Source organism: Caretta caretta, chromosome 10, assembly GCF_965140235.1.
Source record: "Caretta caretta isolate rCarCar2 chromosome 10, rCarCar1.hap1, whole genome shotgun sequence".
In the NCBI taxonomy this organism is placed as follows: Eukaryota; Metazoa; Chordata; order Testudines; family Cheloniidae; genus Caretta; species Caretta caretta.
In genome coordinates, this window is record NC_134215.1 from 58,367,956 (window position 1) to 58,395,258 (window position 27,303).

Consider the following 27,303-nt stretch of genomic DNA (forward strand, 5'->3'; position numbering starts at 1 on the left):
AAGGGCAAGTCATGCCTGACTAATCTAATTGCCTTCTATGACGAGATAACTGGCTCTGTGGATGAAGGGAAAGCAGTGGACGTGCTGTTCCTTGACTTTAGCAAAGCTTTTGACACGGTCTCCCACAGTATTCTTGCCAGCAAGTTAAAGAAGCATGGGCTGGATGAATGGACTATAAGGTGGATAGAAAGCTGGCTAGACTGTCGGGCTCAACGGGTAGTGATCAATGGCTCCATGTCTAGTTGGCAGCTGGTATCAAGTGGAGTGCCCCAGGGGTCGGTCCTGGGGCCGCTTTTGTTCAATATCTTCATAAATGATCTGGAGGATGGTGTGGATTACACCCTCAGCAAGTTTGCAGATGAGACTAAACTGGGAGGAGTGGTAGATACGCTGGAGGGGTAAGGATAGGATACAGAGGGACCTAGACAAATTAGAGGATTGGGCCAAAAGAAATCGGATGAGGTTCAATAAGGACAAGTGCAGAGTCCTGCACTTAGGATGGAAGAATCCAATGCACCGCTACAGACTAGGGACCGAATGGCTTGGCAGCAGTTCTGCAGAAAAGGACCTAGGGGGTTACAGTGGACGAGAAGCTGGATATGAGTCAAGAGTGTACCCTTGTTGCCAAGGCCAATGGCATTTTGGGATGTACAAGTAGGGGCATTGCCAGCAGATCAAGGGACGTGATCGTTCTCCTCTATTTGACATTGGTCAGGCCTCATCTGGAGTGCTGTGTCCAGTTTTGGGCCCCACACTACAAGAAGGATGTGGAAAAATTGGAAAGAGTCCAGGGGAGGGCAACAAAAATGATTAGGGGACTGGAACACATGACTTATGAGGAGAGGCTGAGGGAACTGGGGAGGCTTGACAAGGTCAGGCTTGACAAAGCCCTGGCTGGGATGATTTAGTTGGGATTGGTCCTGCTCTGGGCAGGGGGTTGGACTAGATGGCCTCCAGAGGTCCCTTCCAACTCTGTTATTCTATGATTCTATGTTTAAGTCTTCAGAAGAGAAGAATGAGGGGGGATTTGATAGCTGCTTTCAACTACCTGAAAGAGGGTTCCAAAGAAGATGGCTCTAGACTGTTCTCAGTGGTAGCAGATGACAGAACAAGGAGTAATGGTCTCAAGTTGCAGTGGGGGAGATTTAGGTTGGATATTTGTGAAAAACTTTTTCACATGAGGGTGGTGAAACACTGGAATGCGTTACCTAGGGAGGTGGTGGAATCTCCTTCCCTAGAAGTTTTTAAGGTCAGGCTTGACAAAGCCCTGGCTGGGATGATTTAGTCAGGGATCGGTCCTGCTTTGAGCAGGGGGTTGGACTAGATGACCTCCTGAGGTTCCTTCCAACCCTGATATTCTATGATTCCTCCAGGAACCGTCCTGTGAATTTTGCTGGTAAAACTGCAGAGGAGGTTGAAGCCTGAAATGCCTGCGCTGTATATGCCTAGGGACTTGAGGGTGGCCCTCAAGCCTTTTAAACTGTGCAGTTTCCTGTCTGTCTTTTCAAAGATTAAGGCCTGACCTTCAAAGGGTAGGTTTTAAATGGTCTGTTGGACTTCGCGAGGTAGTCCAGAGGCCTGGAGTCAAGAGGACCTTCTCATGGCCACTGCTGTAGCCATGGTTTGGGTGGCCGCAGCATCAAGAGCAGCCTGCAAGGAGGCCCTAGCAATGAGTTTGCCTTCCTCCAGACCAAGGCATTAAATTCAGAGCAGGAGTCTGGTGGTAGTAGTTCAGCAAACTTGGCCATCGCGCCACAGTACCTACTAATGATGGCCTGTTGGTCTGCAATGTGGAGCTGCAAACCACTGGTGGAGTAGATTTTCCTCCCAAACAAGTCCACCTTTTTCCATCTCCTGATTTTTAGGGGATGATCCCTGAAGCCCCTGGTGCTCCCTTTGGTTTGCAGCATCCACCACCACCGAGTCGGGTGGAGGATGAGTACAGAGATGCTCGTATCCCTTTGAGGGGAGGAAAAAGCATCTTATTTCTCTTCACTGTACGGGGCAAAGAGGCCGGAGTCTGCCACAAAGTTTTTGTGGTCTCATTTATAGTTTTGATGAATGGCAGCGCAATACGCAAGGGCCCAGAGGGGACAAGGATGTCCACCATGGGATCAGCATCCTCTACCAGTTCCTCTGCCTAGATCCCCAGGTTCTGGGCTACCCTGCGCAACAACGGTTGCAGAACCCTTCAATCCTCTAAGGCCAGGGCCATTGAAGTGCTCGCAACGGCCTCATCTGGGGAGGACGAGAGAACTGGCACGTGACGTTGGTCACTGCCCTCAGCACCAAGAAGGTTAATGTTGTTTGTGGGGCTGGTGTGCCGATGGTGCCGAGACGGTTGCCAGTGCCGAGGTCAGAGCAGCATGCGGAGGCATCGGCATCGTACCCGGAGATAGTCTCGGTGCCAGGTGCTGCGAGGCAATAAAGGATGTAGACATGACTGACGCAGACCTAGATCTTGATACCTGGCTCTGACTCTGGGCCTCACGAGAAGCCCGGGGAGTCCAGAAGGCCACTGAGCTGGTGGTTGCCATTGAGGTGGCCACGATGCCGGATGGAGCTGGCAGTGCCACCTAGATCTAGACCTCCTGCCGCTAGACTTATCTGAATGATAGGACTCTGGTCTCCGACTCTGAGGTCTCCAAAAAAGAAGACCACGGAGGAGCAGTACTGGGTGGTACCAGTGAGTGGTGCCAGACCTCTGGGAACTCATGCAGTTCCCCCACATAGACAGCCGGGGAGTCACATGCTAGAGATGGAGAGCAGAGTGACATTGCTGGCTTGCCCCTAGATGGAATAGGTGGCCAGGTTACCACCGGTGCCTCATTCCTCCTTGGAGAAGGTGGTGCCATCAGGCGAATAAGGTCCTATGCCGCCTAACATTCTGGAGGCTGCACTGCAAGCTAGACTCCAAGCTGGAATCTACAGAGCCACTTCAACAATGTCAGCCCTGTCTTCACCTAAAGGTTAACAATAGGTGAACCTTGTCCCCAAGTCCCTTTGAATTGTTCCCCTGGAATATCCAGCCCTTGACACTGGCTACTCACAGATATTCTAGCTTCTCTGCCCTCAAAGGAGTGGTGGACAAATTTTCACAGGAAGAGCAAAAAGCACATGCCTGATGCCCTACTAAATTTCAATCCCTTGCTACAAATAATGGAGGTGTCAGTTTCTCAATAAAGAACTTTAAAAAAAAAAAAAAAAAAGACATGGACAAATAATGTAGTTTTCCCTAACCTCACTCTTGGAAACTGTCAAACCACTTTTTCTGACCACTTTCAACAACCACCATGAGAAGCCTTAGGCATACACCTAGAACAGAAAATTTCAGTGCAAACAAGTGTAAGTTTGGCAAAGTTATAAGCAACTGAAGATAGGTTCTTTGATGGAAAGCGTCTAGCAACCTTAGCTATGGGTATCACATTTTGCACAGTGTGTTATATTTTTACTTCTCCATATAATTTCTAAAGTATAAGACTGCATATAAGTGCCACATAATAATTTTGAGAAATTTTCCAGTTAAATTCACTCTGATAGCTCTCCTTAAAATTTGTCATGGTGAATTAATTTAAATCAAAAAGATTTAAGTGACCCATTTTAATTATGATTTAAATGAGCATGCAGGAAATGTTAATTTAAATAATCAATTTTAATCACATTTTGCATTTGTACTTTTTAATTATTTTCCTAAAGTAAAGCTGATTCTCACTGGTTGGTAACCATTATAACATGTTGATTTTCAACTACATATATGCTTTACACTAAATTTGGTGTATCTTTATAATAATCAGGAGAATTCATTAGATATCTATACACATTTAAGCAATTTTACAGCTCACCATACCTTTATTCAGATTCTTAATTTTTACATTTTATTATGTTAGAAAATTGAGAATGACATATTCCTTATTTACTTTATTAACCGTTGGGGTCTTTTTACTTGTGATTTGTGTCAAATGATTATGATTTTGACAGAAGTTCAAATTCAATTAAAAATGCACAAAAGCAGCATTTTCAGATTGTTAACTAGTAAAATAAAAGTACCTTAAATGTCCTGGATACATAAGAAATAGAGTTTATCAAAACATTTTTGCATTTAAAAAAACTGATTTATTAAACAAAGGAAGTAATATCTGCACTGATTGTTTCGGATCACCATGTTCAAGATTTTAGAATGAGTAGATCTCTTCCTCTCAAGACTAGTTTTTATTGATAGATTGGAAAAGAACAAGCTTTTTCAACTCCCATTGGTTTCTTAACTTTGAATGAATTAGTCATTGAACTGAACTAGTTAAATAAATTGAAGATAATATTTTCTCTGCACCTGCAGACAAGGTTACTGCTATCAAAAGCAGATTTAGCATGTCAACAAACTCTGGGTCCAGGTTCTTAACCAGTGACTTCCACCACCCCAGTGGTGTGACTTTCTTTAAAATTAGGCCAAAAACATGTACTGCTTAATATTTCCTGTATATATTTTAATGGATTGTAGTAAATTTACGCCGTAATATAGGTTGTCCTATTTGTTAAAAATTAAACCTATGTTTAATGTAATTTAAAAGATCAGACTTAAATAAGAATGTTAAATCAATTTTTATCCAGCTTGATATTCATGAACTGAAAAGGATAAATCTGACATACATATGGTATATGCAGTTATAGAAAAGGACCTAAATCAAAGCCACTGAAAAGGTGTCCTTTCTTTGTTAAAGTGAGATTAAATATAGGACACCTTGGTAATGGCTGAATCATTTATTTAGTTTACATTCAAATTATATGATTTTATGGGGCTTTTTTAATACTTACATTTTCTACAGCAAAATAGAAATTAACAAAATCTTCAGTACTCATACACAGTCCCTGTAACAGCATACCTGAAACCACCTAATTCCACAAAATGTTTCATTTCCAAAGTAACTATACTGCAACAATCTGCAAAAAAGAGGTCTACAAGCACTTTATATCTGAGGCTTCATTGTACAACCATTAACTAATCCACACTATACCTATGAGAGAGAACTATTATTTTAAAAGTTTGAAAACATCAGTAAATGGAAAAGGAGTACTTGTGGCACCTTAGAGACTAACCAATTTATTTGAGCATGAGCTTTCGTGAGCTACAGCTCACTTCATCAGATGTATACCGTGGAAACTGCAGCAGACTTTATATACACACAGAGAATATGAAACAATACCTCCTCCCACCCCACTCTCCTGCTGGTAATAGCTTATCTAAAGTGATCATCAGGTGGGCCATTTCCAGCACAAATCCAGGTTTTCTCACCCTCCACCCCCCCACACAAATTCACTCTCCTGCTGGTGCTAGCCCATCCAAAGTGACAACTCTTTACATAATCAAGTCGGGCTATTTCCTGCATAAATCCAGGTTTTCTCACATCGGGGGGGGGGGGGGTGTGAGAAAACCTGGATTTATGCAGGAAATAGCCCGACTTGATTATGTAAAGAGTTGTCACTTTGGATGGGCTAGCACCAGCAGGAGAGTGAATTTGTGTGGGGGGGTGGAGGGTGAGAAAACCTGGATTTGTGCTGGAAATGGCCCACCTGATGATCACTTTAGATAAGCTATTACCAGCAGGAGAGTGGGGTGGGAGGAGGTATTGTTTCATATTCTCTGTGTGTATATAAAGTCTGCTGCAGTTTCCACGGTATACATCTGATGAAGTGAGCTGTAGCTCACGAAAGCTCATGCTCAAATAAATTGGTTAGTCTCTAAGGTGCCACAAGTACTCCTTTTCTTTTTGCGAATACAGACTAACACGGCTGTTACTCTGAAACCTATCAGTAAATGGGACATAGTTAACCTGAATCCTAGTCAATTCTTTAAAAAGGTTAGCAGTAGTTCAGGTACTCTATTCACCTCAAACTTCTTGCCAAGGTTTGTGGTTTTACAATTACATTTTCCTATTTTGAGACTGAGTGATATGCAGGCGTCACCCTGTATCTATTCATGGATGGCTCGGAGGGACTTTACATCAGTGGTTTTCAAACTTTTTCCATTAGTGACCCCTTTCACATAGCAAGTCTCAAAGTGTGATCCCTCTTATAAACTAAGGGGGTAATTTAATTGAGGCTTGGGGCTGCCAGCTCCACACAGCTGACAGCTAGTGACCACAATGTAATCACCTTGCAACCCCCTGAGGGGTCACAACCCCCTCCCCGTTTGAGAACCCCTGCTTTACATGCTAGCCACTGTGAGTGAGCAGAGCCTAGAGGGGTTGCTGTTCTGACAGGTAAGCAGTGTAAAGGACATCTTAGGCTGGAGGGCTAAGGAAACACAGCAGTCCAGTAGTTCAGGTTGCGCCCTGGCAAATGTCACAACAGTGAATAAGTTTCAGAGTAGCAGCCGTGTTAGTCTGTATCCGCAAAAAGAAAAGGAGTACTTGTGGCACCTTAGAGACTACCAAATTTATTCGAGCATAAGCTTCCGTGAGCTACAGCTCACTTTTTTATAAGTCTCTAACAGTGAATAAGTTTGGATTGTGTAATATTTATGCCTTGGCCTAGTCTTGCCTGACAGAATGGCAAGACCACATTCATTTCTTTCACATACACTTGTTTAGATAATGCTCACAGCTGACAGGGAAAAAAGTAAAGTTATTTATTGTACTGGAAGAAACAAGAGGAAGTTAATCAGTACAATCGCACACAAAATGTCATGCTAAAAGCTTCTATATTGGGAAAAACAGGAGTAAGATGACATGAAAACAGGGTAGACAGCAAAAGTTATAGAAAGTGAAGCTTGTGCATGTGTATTGTATGGGTTATGTAATACAACTCTTAATGTTGGTTGGAGGGCAATTAATGAACGTGCAATATGAAAAACTATAAAAACCCAAGTGAACAAGAGCCCAAGTCAGAGAAATACTGTACTGGAAACTGAAGAAATGAGACTGAAGGACCAGACCAGCGACCAAGACAACCATCATGAAGTGCAGGAGAGCTTCCCAGTACCTTGGAACATCATAACTTGGGTCCCTACCTCTTCCGTCTTATCTGTCTATTGTCTGGCATATGTGTATGTTCAGAAAATATGAATAAATCTGTCTGAACATTTATAAATAAAGGTGAAAATTGACTGAGCTGTTGATTTGGATAAATTTCCCACCTTACAGGTTCACCCTATCTATGAATGGAAACGAAAAACTATTTCAGTTAACACAGGAAAGAGAGGTACTCTGCATCCTTTCTCTGAAGAGAGATCTTGAAGCACGAAGTGTTCTCATGAAATACTGGATCCTGATTCTTAGGAAGCCAGCCATTTCTGCAACAGACTGGATCTGGGGGGGGGGAGAATGTACTTTATTAAACAGAAAAGACAACTATTATAAGTTTAGACCCAGGTTCATGTTTTAGGATTGTTTCATATTTAATCATTCGTTTCCATCACTCACTCTTGTTTCTAGTAGAATCTCTATCCTCTCTTATATAAACCTTATTTTGTTCTATTATAAATGTTGCACATCATACAGAAGGAGGAGTTTAAGGTACAACTTGGGCACACTGCTCCTTTGGGGGCAGAGGAGCTGGAATTTCTGTGAGTAGCCAGTGTCAAAGGCTGGATATTCAAGGGGAACAATTCAAAGGGACTTGGGGACAAGGGTTCACCTATTGTTAACCTGCAGGTGAAGACAGGGCTGACATTGCTCAGAAGAAAGTGCTTGAGTGGCCAACAGACCAGTGATATTCAGCAGCTGACACCCAGCCAGGCACAGTCAAGACTCCCTCACGTGGGAGACATGGGATGACAAGGTGACTCAATGCTGGGTGCCCTAAAAGCCATCACAATGGTCATGGGAAAATTGACCAAACATCGGTCAGAACTGGCGTCATGGACAGATAGGACCACCATCAGAGAAAAGAGAAGAGAAGTTAGAATGGTCACATTTGTGAAGGAGCAGATTTTTTGACATAGATCCTTCTAGGGAAACAGTGACTGTTGGACTACACAAGCACTGCCTTACAATACCAGGAATTCAAAGCATACTGTGGTCCCCAAATGCCTTGGGATTCCTTCCTTTCTGAGGCTAGCTGTGGGTGACTAGACACTTTTGCTCTGGGGCTAGAAGAGCTTCTGGTTTTCGACCAAACATCTACGAGTTTCTTCTTGTAATTTAGACTTTAAACTACTTATCTAAGTAATTTGTTTTAGCTAAGGAATTTTAAATAGTTTCTGCACAGCTTAATTTCCCAGGTGCTTTGGTTCAAAACATCACAGCCAATCCAAGAAATACAGAGAATGAGCCTGGGTTTAAGTAGTGCATTTCACCCCTCTCTGTCTGCAGAGTCTGACTAATATCTGCTGCCCAATATGCCTTGGGAATGGCCATTTATCAGAATGTTGTTCAGTGTGCCAGGCCATTATACATAAAGTCTGAAAGGATAGCCACACTTTGCTCCATGTCTTCCAAAGGCTTGCTTCAATGGACTGCCCGTCTCATTGCCATCACAGCTGCCATCTGGTGTTCATTTATACAGAACTGTTCTCTCAATCTGGCACACTAATCTGAGATTTGCTTTGAGAGAACAGTTCTGCAATTCTTATTTAACTTTAACACTTCAGCCCAACATCCTGGAGGCTGCACTGCAAGCTAGACTCCAAGTTGGAATCTACAGAGCCACTTCAAAAGATAAAAAGTTACTTACCAGTAATTTTAGTTCTTTGAAAGTACAGTTTATACACATTCATGTTACCTGCTCATCTTTTCTGCTTCCTCAAACTTCTAATCTCTCTTTAGGGGAAGGAGCTGTGCTAGTTGGGAACCACACAACTTTCTTACAATTTTGGTTACAAACATTTGATATATAAGGAGGTATTTGTGTAGACCCAATGAGTACTGCTTTTCCAGAAGGTTATCAAAACTCAAGTGTTGCCAGAGGTACTACCCCAGAAGTGTGATTAAACAGAGGCAGAATTCTCAGAGTCACTTAGTTGTACATAATGTTTCTTTTTGTAGCCCTACTCAAAATTTCTAAGGCTGATACTGATGTGGAGTTCTCAAAAAAATACTGATTGATTTTTCTTCTACCTGACAGAGTAAGAACTGAAAAATCTTGCTGAAATGACAGATTGCATTTTCATCACCACTAGAAAAAAAATCATTAGAAAAAAAATACTGGAGCATATTTACCTATTTTGCTGCACTGTACAGCTCAACCCTGCCAGTTACTGCAACTTTTACCAAAGCAAACTTTTTGAAACTTAAACTGATCAAGAACTACCCAAGGTCTTCAATAAGTCAAGGTAGACTCAGTATTTGTGATTAACAGTAGAATGTGAATTGCTAAAAAGACTTTAGACAATCTGATCAATGAATCTGTATATACAAAAGTCAGAGATAATCTACGATGAATTTAGAGCTGCTCTGTTCGGTTCAACATCTTAATCAATTATTTACATAATGGCATAGAGAGTACACTTATAAAGTTTGCGGACAATACCAAGCTAGGGTGGGGAGGGGTTGCAAGTGCTTTGGAGGATAGGATTATAATTCAAAATGATCTGGACAAACTGAAAAAAACAGTCTGAAGTAAACAGGATGAAATTCAATAAGGACAAATGCAAAGTACTCCACCTGAGAAGGAACAATCAGTTGCACACAAACAAAATTGAAAGTGACTCCGCAAAAAGTATGGTACTTCTTCGAGGTAAAGGGATCTGAGGGTCATAGTGGACCACAAGCTAAATAGGAGTCAACAGTGTAACACTGTTGCCCAAAAAAAAAAAGCAGCGGGGAGACATGAGAACAGTTTTCAAGTACATAAAAAGTTGTTACAAAGAGGAGGGAGAAAAATTGTTCTTAACCTCTGAGGATAGGACAAGAAGCAACGGGCTTAAATTGCAACAAGGGAGGTTTAGGTTGGATATTATGAAAAACTTCCTGTCAGGGTGATTAAGCACTGGAATAAATTGCCTAGGGAGATTGTGGAATCTCCATCACTGGAGATTTTTAAGAGCAGGTTAGACAAACACCTGTCAGAGATGGTCTAGATAATACTTGGTCCTGCGATGAGTGCAGGGGACCAGACTAGATGACCTCTTGAGGTCTGTTCCAGTCCTATGATTCTATGAATCCTGTATATTAACCTCGTTATTTAGACGTTTTCTGTGTCACTATATTGATTTAACACAACAGGAGAGTCTGAAAAAAAACAGGCAAGAAGGGAAGGAATGACTTAAGAAAAATCACATTTTTACAACCCTCATGTGTTTGCAGAGGAACAATGCCATGATTATAACTTTGAAGATTTTGCCTCCTCTGCAGCTAATCCACAAAATTCCTGTAAACACGGGACATGAAAGACTTCTGGCAGGTTAAAGGAACTTTCCCAACAGAATCAGGTAATTATCAGGGGGAGGGGCTAGAGAGACAGGATGGGATGCCTGAAGAAGTTAGGCCTGCCAAGATTACAGTCAGAGGATGGTAAGCCTTTAGGTAAATTAGGCATGGGTGTTGACTGTTTTAAAATCCTCTTTTCTAAACACTTTGTTTTTATTGGTTTTAAGAAGTCTGATCACCATATGCTTCTGGTCAGACTCCTGAGAGGAAGAACCACAAGTGTATGAAGTCAGTCAGACCTGCTCGGTAAGAACAGTTGATACACAGAATATTGTAGCCCTGGGTCTACTTTAAGAGTGGGAGAGTTGTGGAATTCCACCCCAGGATAGGTAAAAGTACAAGTCACCTGAGGGGATGCACTCAAGAAAGGCACAGAGATGCTGTTAGCCCTGTAATCATGACATACCCCTTACTTTAAGTTGCTGTAAATGTTATTTACAATAGTTTGAGACCATGACATGTTTGTTTATAGGGTGACCAGATTTTCAAGGTAAACAGTAACACCTATGGAGGTAAAGGGTTTGATGGGTGAAGAAAGGAGGAGAAAGACCACTATTCTATTCTCTATATTTTAATCTTTCTTCCCTCTCCACCCCCCCCCCACTTCCCTCACTTTTTCTTCTCCCTACATCCTTGCTGCACTCTGCTCTACATTTCCGCTCTAGATACCTCATGATATCTCTCCCTAACACACACAGTACACTCCTTCTCTTTATCCTAACTCTCAGGCTTTGGTACCTTGTTCCCATCCCCACAATTCCCTGCCACAATCCAGTTTTCACCTATGGTGTAGGGAGAGTGAGCAGAATGTGGACACCTATCATCAGCCTGGATCAGTAGCCAGCTACATACAGACATGGTGCAGATCAGCTGCAAATAAGCTTGCTACTCTCACCAGTGTCAACATATATCTGATTATAGTTTGGGAGGGGGTGATGGGGAAGTAAAGCAAGTTGGTGTGGGGCACTTAGCCAGGAGATTTAATTAAATGTAGGGGGTAAAATATTACTGTACAACAAATTAAGTGGAGGTCCATGTACATGTACGCTCAGTGTGTGATCAATTTCACCAATTTAGCTGGCTAGCAGCTACTTCTGGTAGCCAATCTGCTGGAATTTACATAAATCAGGACAGAACTCTCTTCTGTAATACTATCAGGAATATTAGGACAGTCCCTGAAATTAGAGAGACTTCTGATTTTTCAGGGAAACATCGTTACCTTATTTATAAAATCAGAGATTACACTGTTCACTCATATAAATACATAGTGGCACATGATCACAAAAGTCATGTAAAATTTTGGGTGCAGGGTAAGAGTCTATAATTATACATACATATTATGCATGGTAATAATTGGGGCATCACAGGTTCTACTCCAACTGTGAGTTTAATAGCTGGAAAGTAGGTAAAGGTTCATAAATTGTCCCAATTACTTGTTATATAAAATTGTTTAAGAATAAATGCAAAAGACTGTCTACTAAAGCCAACCAAGGACTGTGTTAAGATCACTTCTGGTAAACAAGAGGAGTATGGAACCAGAAATCAACAGACCCAATTTGGTGCTGAAAAAATTAAGCCTATTTGGTGGACAAAATAATAAGAGGATGGGCTATTCCACTCAACATCCCATTTTTGAGGTCCCTAAGAAGAGACTTTGCTGGGGGGTGGGGGGGGAGCTACTAATGGAAAATTTTTGTTGTGAAACTCAGACCTTGGCATACCAACGGGAACCATCACTGCTCCCCCTTTTTATCCCTCCACTATCTTCCTCCTGTCCTCCTTGTATATTTCAACTTTTCTACTCAATTCTAAAACAAACTGCACTGCATAGCACCAGCATGAAAAGACAAGGCAGCCCACCTAGGTTTGTCTAGCCTTAGAAGAAGCAGTGAAGGAGAGGAACCTGAAAAGGCCAGCCAAATTACATTCCTGACCAGGCAGGTAAGCCAGCATCCAGAGCAACAGCTGCTGTGGCCAACCTGCCAGCCCAAAGCATCCATCCATAACTGTATCCTAAAAACAGCAAAAGCAGCTATATTTCCCCCACCTTTTACTATCCTCTCTTCATTTCTTGTGTGTCCCACTGTTTTGTCAAAAGCAGAAAAGTGCGGCTGGCCCATGTGACTGTCCCGGGGTCAGCCACACAGGCTGCTGCAGAAGTCACAGAATCCATGACTTCCACGACCTCAGTGACAGACACGGAGCCCGAGTCATAGTGACTGCACCCTTCTTTCTAATGGGAAATGAAATATAAGACTAGACTATATTTAGGAGATATCTTTCCTTATGACTTTAAAAAAAACACCAATAATTGTTGGATTAACACCACTTATCTTTTTCTAATTAAAACAAAATCCCTCTATTTAGTAGGAGAACACTGTTTCTTAATTACAAACATTCTAATCTGGGGTTTCATCACATATAAATACGGCACAAAAACACTTCACTCTGGAGAAGGAGACAGTCTGGGTTAATTTTAAAAGTAGGTTTTTGCTTTGTTTATAATGTCATCTCCACCTGGAGATCTATGAAGGTATAATATAGTATAATCCTGATTGCCACCCTACGTGCCAAAGATATCTGCATTTCAGTAGTGAAGCTGTATGAATATTTGGCCCAATGCTGCTCCCATTTAAGTCAAAAGTAAAACCTCTACTGACATTTATAAAATGCTTTGTACATCCTGAAGGTTCCCAACACCTACCTCTTAACCACTTTTGCCTCTTTACTTTTTTCATGTCACCCGCTACATTTGAAACAGCCTCCCACTCTATCTTTCCCTTGCTCATTCAAATTCTTCAAAAAAACTACTTCTTGCCCTAAGCCTTCCTGTGCTGATTGCCTGAGTGATACTTGTGAAAGACTGGTAATATCCTGAACAAACCTTATGGAATTAAGATAAACTTTACTGAATTAAGTTAAACTTTATTCAATTAGGGTTAAGACCTTTGGGGTACACTGTATTAAGAATGTAATTGTGTATTATTGTGGCTTTGTATGGACTTCCATTAGTAAGGATGGGGAATGCCAATGTACTACTTCTGTTATCAACCCTTTGAAGCCACCCATCTGGAGAGATATGCACTAGCTCAGGGGTTCTCAAACTAGGGGTTGGGACCCCTCAGGGGGTCACAAGGTTATTACGGGGGGGGTGGGGGTCACAAGCTGTCAGACTCCACTCCAAACCCCGCTTTGCCTCCAGCATTTATAATGGTGTTATGTATATAAAAAAAGAGTTCTTAATTTATGGGGGGGGAGAGGGAGGGGTGAGGTTGCACTCAGAGGCTTGCTATGTGAAAGGGGTCACCAGTACAAAAGTTTGAGAATCACTGCACTAGCTCAAAACGGATTCTCCAAGGACCAACAGACAAAGAAAGGATTTTTGAACAAACAGTCTTGTTTTAAACTAGCTCAGGGCCTTCTTCTTGATCCAGCAAACAGACAGATCCTCTGGTCCACAGATTAGCCCACTCCTTAGGTTAAAGGTGGAAGGACTGGGCCTGCTGAGGCCTCCTAAGGCTGGATGTTTGTTCTGAGCTGAAGCTGTAATGAACATGTAACCTGTGGTAACTTATAACTATAGCAATTACACCTGTTAACCATCTCTGAAGAGAAAGCAAGTTGTTATCCTCAGGTAACCTGTCTGGGCTGGGAACAACATAATGAAGGCAGAGAACTGTGCAGCTTGGAAATACCATGATCAGAAGGGGAGGGGGGGGGTCTCCACCCACAAAGAAAATGGCTGAGGAGCTAGAAACCTCAGAGTGGGTGCCCTTAACTTGACCAATGAGAGGAAATACAGATGCAATTGCCCAGAGCTGTCACAATATCTTACAGTACGTGGGATAACAGTCAGGGTGCATCTGTTTGGGTTAGATAATTGGCTCTTCTTGAGAGGGGAAACCCTCTGGGTGGTTTTAAAGGGGAATGCAAATTACTACTTAGCATTAATAGCTACTTCCTTTTCAAAATCCCCTTATAAATATTTATCTTAACACCATGCTATGAATTGTAGAGAAGGCTTATCCCCATTTTATAGATGGGAAAAATTGAGTCAGAAGTTAAAATGATTTCCACTGCAGCCTTGGATAAGTTATTATTCAAGACAGGATTAGAACATGGGAGTTTCTGGTTACCAGTCCTTTGCACAACCTTGACATATAATACTAATTAATATTAGATCTTTACAATATGCTGTATACAATTACAGCTGTGTAATTATTATTAGGGATTTGCTTAGTAAAACACTATGCCAGTTATTAATTTGCCAAACAGCAATAATAGGTTTATATTTATAAAGAACTGTATACAGGCCCAGCACTCCTGAAAACAGGTAACTTTCTGCAAATTGTCATGCGTGTTCCCATCACCACGAATTTGTAGAACAGATTTCAATTTCATAGACTGCTACACATATTTCCAGTAATATATCACTGTTATGATTGTTTTGTGAAGCACCATCTACATTACTATTGCTACTTAAAAATAGCAGCACTTTACAAAACACAGTCTTACCTATATTGCCAGTGCTACACAGTACAAATAATAGAACTGTTTTGCAAGATCCCATGTATTTTCCCAGCACTTGGAGTGAGAGATGTGCACACTTTAAGTGTTATGTAAAGCATATCAACAATAATAGGCTTCCCTTTCAGCAGCGTAGTGTCTAATGCTGTAGTAATAGGTCTGACATAAATAGTTGTGTATAGGTTGTCACACTATATAGATTTGTGATTACAGAAGTACTGTGCATGTTTCCAGGGCTACAGGAATAGCTATTAGGTTTGTGAAGCATCTTCTACTTTTCCAGAGCTCTACAAATCATAACACAAAGTGAGATATATGTAGTGCGGGGCTGTGCGCATCTCCACTATCACAGAGACTGTAACTGGGTCTGCGCGAAGCCTCAGGTGCGTTTCTCCTGCTATAGACATTGTCAATTACTCCCGGCCCGGGGGATACGATACCTTCCAAGCCAGCAGAAGCACGTTCATGATGGCCAGCAGCGGGCAGGGCCCGTTCTCGTTCTGGGTGATGATCGGTGTGTTCTCCTCCTTCCAGCGGACCCACTTGATGTGATAGACCGACTGGCCGGGAAAGCGCTCCTTAGAGGCCGACAAGAGCTGAGCCGCCGCCGTGGGCCCGTCCCCTCCGGGGGTCGGGGCCTTGCCCTCTGCTGCCGCCACCGCCTCCTCGGCATCACTATTGAGCTCGGAGCTGCTCGGGCAGCAGGAGTGCAGGTTGGAGAAGGACTCCAGGGAGTCCAAGCTCCGCGACTCCTCCTCTGGGGGGCTGGGGTCGCCGCTGCTGCCGGCCTCCCCGGGGCCGCTCTCCAAAGCAGGAGCCGCCTCAGGGCTCTCAGTCACGGCTGGCTCCGCGCAGTCCGCAGCGGACCGGCGGCTCTCACCGGCCACCACGGGAGACCCCAGCGAGGCAGGAGAGTCCCTCCCGGGGCCCGCGGCAGGCGGGGGAACAAGTGGAGGGGACGGACCCCACTGCCCGCCGCCCTCCTCAGCAGTCACAGGTCCACCCCTGCTGCTACCCCCCGCCTCTTTCTCCACCGACCCCTCCAGGATGATTCGGCCCGCAGCGCCCCCGCCGCCCCTCTTCAGCGCGCCCGGGGGCGGCGGGGGCTGCGCCAAGCTCTCCATGGCCGGACCACCACCCGCCCGCCCGCCTAGCTCTCTACTGGCTCCGCAGAGGCTGTTCCTTCGCCAGCAGCGCCCTGGACGCCATGACAGCGGCAACGGCTCCGCCCCGCGGCGCCACCCCTGGGACGTGTGGGTGGGAGGGGAGCCGCTTCAGATCGCCGCTGGGGTGGGGAGCGCGCGCGAGAAGTAGGAGAGGCGCGGCCTAGAGGCTCGATTTGAGCCTGGGCAGGGGGCGGAGCGAGGAGCTGGTTGTACGTTAGCGACGCGAGCCCGAGGAAGCGAAGGGCGCGAGAAGCAGGGCACGCAGCGCCGACGGGTTTCAGTCCGACGGGGAGTGGCGAAGGACTGCGCGCGGCCCAGCGGCGCGAGCCCGAGGGAACAGGTGGGGAGGGCGCTAAGAGGCGAGCGCGTGCTTGGCAGTTTCGGATGTGGTAATTGCAATGTCCAGTTGGACATCCACCATGTAATCGTGTGCGTGGCTCGTGCCTTCAGGATACGGGTAGGGCAGGCACCTGTTTCCTAAGCCAAAAAACAACAGCAAAGCCGACTCCCTATTCCCAAGCAATACTCAATTTGCTGACTTAATTTGTGGTTCCCCATTTTATCATACAGGCTGAAAGCGTTTGTGTGTCTTTGAAGATTCACGTTTTCCTTTCAAAGTCAATAGCTGCTTTCCTCTCCCCGGACCCAACAGTTTGCTGTTCAGTCTCAAGTTACTCTGTTATTTTGCTAATAATGTCCGTGAACAAATATAAGGCACAATGCAGCTATCTGAACGAGATGTGCCTTAGATACTTTTTAAAACCTTTTTATTCATTGCAAGCCGTGCACGAGTTCTGGAATAGCGTGTTAGGAGCGGGCAGCGCAAACTGCTACAACGAAAAGGAATCTGGGCTCACAACAATTACATTTGCAAGCATCTCTCACTATTTTGCAGGAAGTTGAAACTCGGGGCATAGGACCAGCGCAGAGGGCTCCAGTCACAGCCTTTTTAAAGGAACAGTGCAGCTGCTTTTCTGAGCTGTAACAAAGAACATAAGAAGAAAAGGAGTACTTGTGGCACCTTAGAGACTAACCAGTTTATCTGAGCATAAGCTTTCGTGAGCTACAGCATAAGCTCACGAAAGCTTATGCCCAAATAAATTGGTTAGTCTCTAAGGTGCCACAAGTACTCCTTTTCTTTTTGCGAATACAGACTACCACGGCTGCTACTCTGAAAAGAACATAAGAACAGCTATACTGGGTCAAACCAAAGGTCCATGTAGCTTAGTGGTTCTCAAACTTTTGTACTAGTGACCCCTTTCACACAGCAAGTCTCTGAGTGCGACTCCCCCCTTATAAATTAAATATACTTTTTTATATATTTAACACTATTATAAATGCTGGAATGAAGCGGGGTTTGGGGTGGAGGCTGACAGCTCATGACCCCCTATGTATTAACTTTGTGAACCCCTGAGAGATCACAACCTCTAGTTTGAGAACCCCTGATCTAGCCCATTATCCATTAGGGGAAGGGATAGCTCAGTGGTTTGAGCACTGGCCTGCTAAACCCAGGGTTGTGAGTTCAATCCTTGAGGGGGCCATTTAGGGATCTGGGGCAAAAATTGGGGATTGGTCCTGCTTGGAGCAGGGGGTTGGACTAGATGACCTCCTGAGGTCCCTTCCAACCCTGATATTCTATGATCCTGTCTTCCGACAGTGGCCGGTGCCAGGTGCCCCAGAGGGAATGAACAGAATAGGTAATCATCAAGTGATCCTGTCGCCCATTTCTAGCTCCTGGCAAACAGAGGCTAGGACACCATCCCAGCCCATCCTGGCTAATAGCTATTGACTATGACCAAAGGACTATTATGTTCTTCTGAAAGGAATTGTAACATAACAAAGATGAAAACCTCACAAAGTTCTCGCTTCCTGTCAATATCAGGGATCTGGGGAAGCTGGGAGAAATATCATCCACAAAATATTAAATACCGTCTCAGTTCCAGGGAATTATTTTCCTTTCTATATATATTTTTCAGTGGTATGCATTCATTTGTGAACCATCTATGCTTTAAAATGTTATAAATGTATGGTTAATGTAAACCATCATTAAAAAAAACTGTCACTTTATTATTCAATTGAATACTAAGCAAAATCCCCAACTGAGATCAAAATGTGAGTTTGTAAAATGAAGGGTTGATAGAGACTTGTGAGGCGGGGCAAGTAAGAATTTTCTTTTTCCATAATCTTATCTGTCTTTGTTTCTCACTCTAAAAATCCCTCCTTCTCTCTTGGTGTTGTTTAAAGTCTTTGGAAACAATTACTTCAGCATGAGTAGCGTCCTGTGAAGCAATGGATGTTCTTGTAACTTTCCTAGTCCTTCCTGTGTATATCCTCATGTAATACTTCTTACAGATACTTTTTAATCAAATGGAAGAACTAACTCAGCCTTTCTAACTTATTCTGTAAAATATTCTTCTACTATTTTGACAAGACAACAGTAACTAAAAGCAAGTGTTCAAAGCCTTAAAATTTAAATATTAATTTGATGTTTTAGTACATAGTTGACAACTTCTGAAAAGCAAACTATAAAACTGGATTGTGTCCTCCTCTATTTTTTAAAAAAACCTTTTAAATAGGAGTGCATAATAAACAATTCCACACTTTTATAAATTGCTTATTGTTGACTTTTCTTGATAATTTTCTCATTGGGTCAAAAAATAACAGCACCATCACAGACAAATGCTATACCATTTCTGAAGTCAGATAGAATGTGCTGTAACCTGAGGGAGTTGTGGGGCGAGGGTTATTTGACAGTAGCACTGTGACCTGACAACAGAGGTTGAATGCAAATGTGATAGTCTCACTGTAACCTGAAAGCAGGAACCGTAAACAAATCTTTCATTGTAATCCTGCAGCATTTTGTGTTACCTTTTGGCCCCTACTGAAGTCTTCTCTCTGGGGACTGTGACCAGTTTGTAAATACAGTGACAGAGAACAACTTGTTCAAAATATAGTATTTATTTATCCATAGGAACATAACAAATAGAGCAAAAAGGGTTAAAGCAACAAAAGCTTAAACATATATTGTCTTACCTAAATTTATCTCCTGCTGCATCCAGTTAGATAGTCCTGATTTAGCTTTGGTAACCTCTGCCTCATTTTCCTGAGGACCAGGCTGTAGCCTGCTTTTCTGCAGAGCCTTTGTCTTCTCAGGCTCAGCTTTTTAACCACTTTCAAGCTCTTCGTTGAGAGTTCCTGCCTCAAAAGCCCTGGAATTTCAAGCTGGAATCTACCCTACCTTCTTGTGGGATCATACCCTGATTCCACATTAGTGAAGATAAACCTCAAAGGAATTATCACCTCTTTTGCTGTTTCAGTACTGGCCATTGATTTTTGTTTCCTGCAAAGCTAAATAAGGCTATGGTGTTGGCTACCCTAGAGAGCTTACACCAGCATAGCTGCACTAGTGTAAGCTCTCTAGTGTAAGCGCTAGTAGCATATACCTCGATAGTATTCATCATCATGTACTTGTTGACAGGTTTCCACGCCCCATTTAGGGCTTATGTCCCGCCCTCCCTTTCTGTTTCCCTTGGATTCAAGGTTTGGCACCATCGGCCATTTTGAAAAAAAATATTATTTATGTTTGAATAGGGGGTATATTGTGTGCTTGAGCTTTGACACATTTGATTTATTGCTTAGAGAAAAAGGTTGAAAGAATAGAGTGAGAGCGTAAAGATTTTTTTTTTTAAAAAAATCTTTGGTAAGGTTTAGAGGAAAAAAGGAAAGAAAGGTTGTTTGGTTAGATTTAGTAAGGAGAGATGATTTTAAAGGCCTAGTTTGGCGTGTTATTAAAGAATAAATTTTGAGGTAAGTTTAAAAGGTGTATTAAATATAAGGGTAGGTTAAGAGCATTTAAAAAAGAGTTAAATAAAAGTGAAAAATATAAAGAGGTTAAAAAAAGAACACACGTGGCAAAAAAAGGAATTTTATAAAGCAGAGACTGTTTAGTAAACACATGGTAAAAAGTTATAAAGGGAGGTTAATAAAAAAGCATTTAAAATGTTAAATACAGTATAAGGGTAGGTTAAGAAAAGAGCATTTAAAAAGAGTTAAATAAAAGAGAAACATATGAAGATAGATTAAAAGTGAAAACAGGGCAAGAAAAGGGAAAAGAAAGCCCCTTTGGACAGGGCAAAGATAGACAACACATGGTTAAGTCAGAGAGAGAGATCTTACCCTACCAACTGTTTCTGGGGAAAGAAGGAGCTTCCAAGGTTTACAGCCCCTCAGGCTAGTTATCTCCACCTTTGGATTGGACCAATCACATGCTGTTCTACAGCTGCATCATGGAACACATTTTCCTGAAGCAATCCTATAGACCCAAGATTTTTAAACAAGAGCCATCTCCCTCCCCTCCCCTCACTACTCACCCCCTTTAACTGCCTTATTCTTATCTAAAAAAAAACAGACCCCAAGCATTTTTCCCGCCATGTAGCCCTTTTACATAGGTGCTTTAATAAAGGTTAAAACCATAAGCCTTAGTAACAAACAGTTTTTAAAAGTTTCCCACCTATGTTTTAGACTAAAATTGGTCATTTTTTAGTGAGGACAATTTGAAGCTGCAGCAAAGCCCGTTAGCAAAAACAGCATCTATGAGTCAGTGGATCAGAGATAAGGCTGCTTCTTCCCCCACTTTTTAACAAAAGCAAGTAAAAGGTATATTAAGTTTTGTAAAGGAATAAAGCTCTGCTTTATAACCACTTGAAAAGACAAGCCTATATGAAGAAACATCCCCTCATTTATAGGTTTTTTAATAAAACATGAGCGTGCAGAAGCAGTCCAGAGTTAAACCCACAAACCCTTACTAACAAAAAGTTTGTAAAAGCTTTTCCCTATGCTTTTAGTGAGGACAATTTGAAGCTGCAGCAAAAACAGCATCTGTGAGCCAGTGGATCAGAGAAAAGAAGGCTGCCCGCTGCCGGTCTTGGGTTCCGTCAGTTGTATTCAACAAATACAAGTAAAAGATATATTAAATTTTGTAATGAAATAAACACTTTAAAAGACAAGCCTATATGAAGATAGAGTCCTTTATTTAACATTTTTATGTGTGTTTCAGTTAAAAAAATAAAAATATGAGCATGCAGAAACACCCCAGAGTGAAAACCACAGAACCTTAGTAACAGCTAGTTTATATTCCCCTTATTCTGTAATCCAGTGGATCAGAGAGAAGTTTATTTTCCTCCCCACTTTTTAACAAATCCATGTGAAAGTTATATGAAGCTTTCATTTTCTTAGGACTTTTAGATTTAAATATGAATATTTCTGTTGCATTATCAGAATATCTTTGTTTTTAAAGGTTTGCAGCCAGTGTGCTGAGGGACAGGTACAAGCTCCTGTGTTTGTTTTGGGTCCATAGGTTTTATTAAAATAATATATCACAGGTTGGAGCTGTGGCTTTCTCTACATTTTAAAAATGGATAAGACTACTGTAATTAGGCTACCCAGTGATCCATACACTATAGTCTGCTTTAGCAATGCTCTAGGGGTCACCCCTTCAGTTTGCTGTTTTTTTTATGCGGACTTCTTTCCTAACTTTTAAAACGTGTTAAAGTATTAACAAATGGTGAGAGTGCATTGAAAAACACTTTGTGAAAGTTATAACAAGTATTTTATTTCATTTACTGACTGTAAAAGACAAAAACCATCGCTTTGTGACTGCATGAAGCTCAGAGATAGCGTATCTGAAGAACACCCCCCTCTTGACTTTTCCCTCATACTTTTAACACTTGCTAAACATGCTGTGTTTCATGATATAAAGGTTTTTTTTTTAACATTTAACATGAAAATACAGCACTGACTGAGATGTAACATAACATAACCTTTTTAAAGGATATTCTGTATGCAGTGAGGCCTGCTTGAAGCATTATGTTAGTTTTTTTAAAAGTTTAACATGAAAAAGCAGTATTGACTGAACTCTAACAAAACAAGGCCACTCTTAGGGATATTTTGTAGAAGTTTAGTGAACTAAAAAGGCTTAAGATACTAGCCTATCCTTTTAAAAATAGTGTTTTTAAAGTACCAAAACAGCAACTGGGCAAGAATATGAAAACTGGCAATTGATGGGAGTTTACATATGTATTTTAATAAAAAAACAAAATTAACAAAAAAATACACGAGATTGCTTTTTAAAGTTTGGATTTATACAAAAATCACAAGAAAAAATTAGAGTATGTAAAAAAAGTTAGCTGTTTTTTACCAGAGATAAGGAGTCTGACTGCCCCCCTTCCCCCCCTCCGGCACACACACCTTCCTACTCACCCACTCTCACTCACTTTCTTCTTTTCTAATGTTTTTTAAAATCTAAACCGAGGACAAACACGTTTTTAAAAAAGCCAGAGATCAGGCCATGGGGGTGAGAAAGCTGTCCTGAGTTTTAGGTTTCAGAGTAGCAACCCTGTTAGTCTGTATTTGCAAAAAGAAAAGGCATACTTGTGGCACCTTAGAGACTAACACATTTATTTGAGCATAAGCTTTAGTGAAACAGTTTTGTAGGCAGACATTCTGTGTTAGTTGTTACGCTTTAGCACAGGCAAGCGTTTATCATCGGAAGCTCTTTCCCACTTTATGAGGTATTATCTCCCCCATCCTACCGCCTATCAGAAATATTAACAAAAACAAATTTAAAGATGTTTGTTGCTTTGTAGCAGTGGCTGCAAAAGGGACTGGGGAGGGGACGGAAATATTCCTGCATAGGGCCCCATAGCAGACTCTCTGGGGTAGCACTGACTCTGCGGTTTCTTGCACCTTCCCATTGAGCATATGGTGTTGGCTACTTATAGAAAGAGGATACTGGAGCACATACTGGGTCTGACCCAATATGCCAGTTTCCTAACAATATAATGCAACAAGAGGGGCCTTTAACTCTTGGGCCTATTGTTTCTACATGCAGAATCAGAAAGCGAGCAATCAAGACTAGTCACGTTTGCCCAGGGAAAAAGGCAAGGGAGGAATAGCATGGGGACTCGGGAGGCTTCACGCACTAAAGGTGTGAGGGAGAAGGTAATGGATCACTCGTCTACGGAGATCTAGACTTTAGTTGAGGAAGCCCTTTTCATTGTGGGTTGTAGATAGGGCTTAAATTCTTAGAGTATTTCCCGGACCCCCACCCCCGCGCTATAAAACCTCTGGGGGATTTGAAAATATTTACAGGAGCTCTGCTCCGGACAGCTCCTGCTGAACGTAGGGGAAGCGCGTACTGGGAGAGGGAGGCTGTATCGTTGGGCAAGGGGGAGTAGGCGTCTGCTTGCAGTTTGCACCTTGCACGGCCCCTTTGTCGGTGCAGCGGTGGTCTTCACAGTGTGCTGCTAGTGCATGCTGCTGCGCGTGCACGCCCCACGCCAGCGCCTCTGCCCGAACAATGAAACGTGGGGGACGGGGACGCTGCCCCTTTAAGACAGCAGGCACACTATTTTCCAGCAACGCCCCGACGCTTGGGTCTGGCTCGGGGGCTCCCTGTACCACGTGGGAGGAGGCGGGTCTGAGCGGGGGGGCGGGGTGTGGCGTGGCCGATCGCGCGCTGTGGGCGTGCCCCCGAGCCCCGCCCCTCCCTGGTGCGGGCGTCGCGCGGGGGGCGGGCGGACGGACGGCGGAGGTAGAGTGGCTGTGGCTCCAGGAGAGGGGCGCGCTGCCGGGCGGGCGCTGAGGTGGAACGAGTCGCAGAGTCGAGGGTTGGAGGATCGGGCGGAAGCGTCTGCCTGTGCGGCGGCGAAACGAAGGGAAGCGCCTCGGTGCCCCTCCCGATCCCAGTCCCTGGCCGGAGCGGATGCGCTGCGGTTAGGAGGAAGCGGCGGCGGGGCCTGGGCCAGGCGAAGATGGTGCTGGTGGGGGCGATAATCCTGTTCTGCTCTTGGGCGGCCGGAGCCGGAGGTAGGGACTGGACGGGGCCTGGCACCGGGCGGTGTCTCTGCCACCCCTTGTTGGGGGCGAGTGAGGGGACTGCTCGAGGCCGCGGAGGGGGCGCTCCGTGTCTCCCCCATTTATAGCCTCGAAGGGAGCCCGGGGCCTCTTCCAATTGCTGGCTCCCGTCTTTGGAGCGGATCTGGGCCCCGCTTCTCGGGGATCTCCCCCTGAGTTACCCGCATGTCAGGCCTGGGTTAGATCCGTGGGCGCTTCTCTTTCCCTCCACCGCCAGATTGCTGGGCCGGATCCAGACCTTCCTGTACGGGCTCTTGTCGCCCCCCCTCCCCCCCCCGTTACTGGGCTGGGTCCAATCCCCGCACCACCCGGTGATTCTTCTCCCCGCAGGTCACTGAGCTGAATTCTTCCTCTTCCTCCCCCGAAAAATCTCTCCGCTGGGATTTGTTTTCTGCCCCATGGTTCCTAGGCTGGGTCTCACTTCCCTTCCCCTCGTCCTCTGGGACTTTCTTTATGGCCTCAGGATCTGTGATTGCCCAAGCTCGTTCCCTGTTGTTCTCTCTAAATCTTCCTCCCCCGCCCGTTGTGTGACGGGAGCGGTAAGATGGTCTGTGTTTGAGAGAGAACAAGGCGAACAAACAGCAGAGCATGGGGGTGGTTGTTGCCTGGTGAATTGTCTTTCGCCCTCAACAAGGCATACAGTAAACCTCACCAAACCACTTTCAGGCACATAAAAGATGTAAACTGGCTGGAACATCCTCCCTCTCCCCAAGGAAGAACATCTTCAAGAGAAAGTAGAGTGGTTGAAAGTTGAAAGCTATTGTGTTTTAAAGGTCTGGGAAGATGATTTAGCCTTTTGTTAACACTTCTTAAAGCTCCAGTTTCTATATAATAATTTCCCAGTTTTTGAGGTCACTTGGGTTTTTAAAGGCGGAAGTATGGTTAGTGAAAGAAGTTAGAGCTGCCTTATCTGCTGTGGAAATAGAATATAAAAGCTGGGATTTCCTGGAATGGAACTGTAGTTACAGCTAGGGGCTTAACTCTGTCCCAGGCCAGGGAACCATAATCTTGGAAGAAGCGCTGTTGCTTTTGACACTATTTTTATAGTGGCTTCCTAACCGTGAAGTGCACTTTGGGATTAGGAAGCTATTAGGGGAGGTGTTTTTTTTTTGGAGGGGGGGGGGGGGAGATGACTCTGGAAATGGAAGGGTTAATGGCAGCATAGGTGGAGCAGTTGATAGAGGGATGGATAGAGTCGTTGATAAGGGACTTTTACTTGTCACTTATTCTGTTTGTCTGAGCTCTGTTTCTGTACATTTCAGTATTAATGGGATTGTGCAAAAGATGTCATTTTGGATGAATTGTAATAAAACAATTTTGAAGTAGCTACATGAAGACTTCAGAACACAGTTTTTAGGCAGAGCCAACAGAAAAATACTTCTAAGATAGAGCAGAGAAAGCAATCCAGTTTATGTTGTCAAAACACACACTAATCCTGCAGTATCTAGTATTTATATAGGTCAGAATATGGACCAAGTTTTGGTACTGATGTTCTTGTAATTTTGCAAATATTAGGACATAACGTTCTTGTTTTAAAATATATTGGAGTACTATTCAAGGATTTTTCCTCAACACTTTATATAAATTGATTAAATTGCTCTGACAATGGGAGCATTTGAGTTAGTTCATCCTCTGTTCTTAAAATCACCACATTCTTGTGGTGGTCTGCTTATTTTAAGCAATAAAATAATGCTTTAAGTACACTGAGAGTAAACTTAGAATGTACAAAAGCAAATTCACAGGATGCCAGTTTTAGGTCCAGATCTGTCAGTTTTACTTTGGAAATTCATATTCGGATTAGCCAATGAAAGAGGAATGGGGTTCTATTTTTATTTATTTATATTTATATTTATATTTATATATATATAATATAGATTTGGGAAATGTATCAAACCTGTGACCTATGTTTTTGTGTGTAAACATAATCCTCAGCAGAGATAGTAACATATTGGGATTGCTGTTGGTATCCATTTCCGCCCCCCCACCCCCCAAATGATGCATGCAACATGGATCAGGTATCATTCTCAGTTTCGCATTATATGTTGGAGGCATAGAAGTCTGTCTTTAATTGGAATCTAAATATGTGTTTTACAGCGATGTAGACAAATATTTTTAAAAAATCAAATTATTTTTATTTAATTTTTTATTTACGTGTTTTATTTACTTTTCATTTTGCAGTGGATGTGCTGTAGTTATTTTTGCAGTTTATAGCCCCAGATTTTTTTTTTAACTAAAACTTCACATTTAAAATGTTAACGTATAGAGGGAAAAGACACATCTCTAATCTTATAAACATAACTGTAAAAGCAGCACAAACTCATACAAAATTGAGAAACAAATTGCCAGCACTCTATTTCCAACCAATACTACCTTCCAATATAATGAACTTACACAAGTCAAGAAAGCTGAAATAACTTCAACCAGGCAGTGGTCCTCCATCAGTGTTTACAGTTCAAAGTCATTAAGATTTATGCTCTTCAGTCACATAGGTGCTTTTGAAAATACCACCCTCAGAGTGCTTAAATGGTTCTTAAAATGTTGACGTACACATTAACAGTTCATAGTTTTGTTAATATGTTCAATGTCTAAATAACTTATGCAATTTTGTTTTGAAGTGACAATGGTTTTATGCCACTAAAAGAAGCTTTCAGTAAAATACATTCACCTTGATGCATTGAAATGAATGTACCTGTTTAAGTGTTAGCAAGATTAGGTCCTTAATTCTGAATGTAATATGGTTTTTTGCTCATAACAGTTCTGTAAAATTCAAATACATCTATCAGTACTGGCATCAAAAGGAGCAACATTTATAGTTTAATTATAAATTGTAATCTAAAACTGTCATAGTAACACAAATTTTCAAATCAGTTTTTATAAAGCCTTAACTTGATTTGAATGAATATATATATTTTTTTAAGTCATCTGACAAATCACCTTGAGTTGAATGGCTCCAGCCTGCTTGATACAAAGTTTGTTTAGAAAACCACTTAAACTCTATACATGCTCAGGTTCCAGTGACAACCGGTTTTCATTGGGTTCCACTTCTAAAAAGTACTGTCACTTAATAAATTGTTCTAGGGCAAAATGATTATTGAAATGTCCTTATTGTGATCTTTTGTAATCATTAATACATTTATTAATAACATTCAGAACCAATTCCTACAAACATATATACATAAATGTTTAAGGATCAGGGCCTATACAAACTTATGTCAATATAACGTCGCTTAGGGGTGTGGAAAATCCACACTCCTGAGCAGTGCAGTTATATCAACCTAACTCCTCGTGTAGATAGCACTATGTTAATGGGAGGCTTCTCCTGTCAACATAGGTAC

At 42.7% G+C, this 27,303-nt stretch overlaps 2 protein-coding genes and 1 long non-coding RNA gene across 5 annotated transcripts in view; 2 read left to right on the forward strand and 1 right to left on the reverse strand.

Annotated features, from left to right (window-relative positions):
• Nucleotides 1-16,117, reverse strand: part of MINDY2 (MINDY lysine 48 deubiquitinase 2) — a 109,514-nt gene extending 93,397 nt beyond the window's left edge. For all 3 annotated transcript variants that reach the window (XM_075133050.1, XM_048867543.2, XM_048867542.2), the window contains exon 1: nt 15,329-16,117. In XM_075133050.1, the coding sequence (XP_074989151.1) occupies nt 15,329-16,012 (684 nt within the window). In that variant the 5' untranslated portion in view covers nt 16,013-16,117. The remainder of the gene's footprint in view (nt 1-15,328) is intronic.
• Nucleotides 16,118-16,321: 204 nt separating this feature from the next.
• LOC142073383 (uncharacterized) lies at nt 16,322-21,060 on the forward strand. The gene is made up of 2 exons (XR_012670230.1): nt 16,322-16,394; nt 20,899-21,060. It is a non-coding gene; the product is annotated as an uncharacterized LOC142073383 (long non-coding RNA).
• Nucleotides 21,061-23,609: 2,549 nt separating this feature from the next.
• The window catches only part of ADAM10 (ADAM metallopeptidase domain 10), a 127,433-nt gene continuing 123,739 nt past the window's right edge, over nt 23,610-27,303 (forward strand). The window contains exon 1 of the mRNA XM_048866285.2: nt 23,610-23,920. Coding sequence (XP_048722242.1) covers nt 23,866-23,920 — 55 coding nt within the window. The 5' untranslated portion in view covers nt 23,610-23,865. The remainder of the gene's footprint in view (nt 23,921-27,303) is intronic.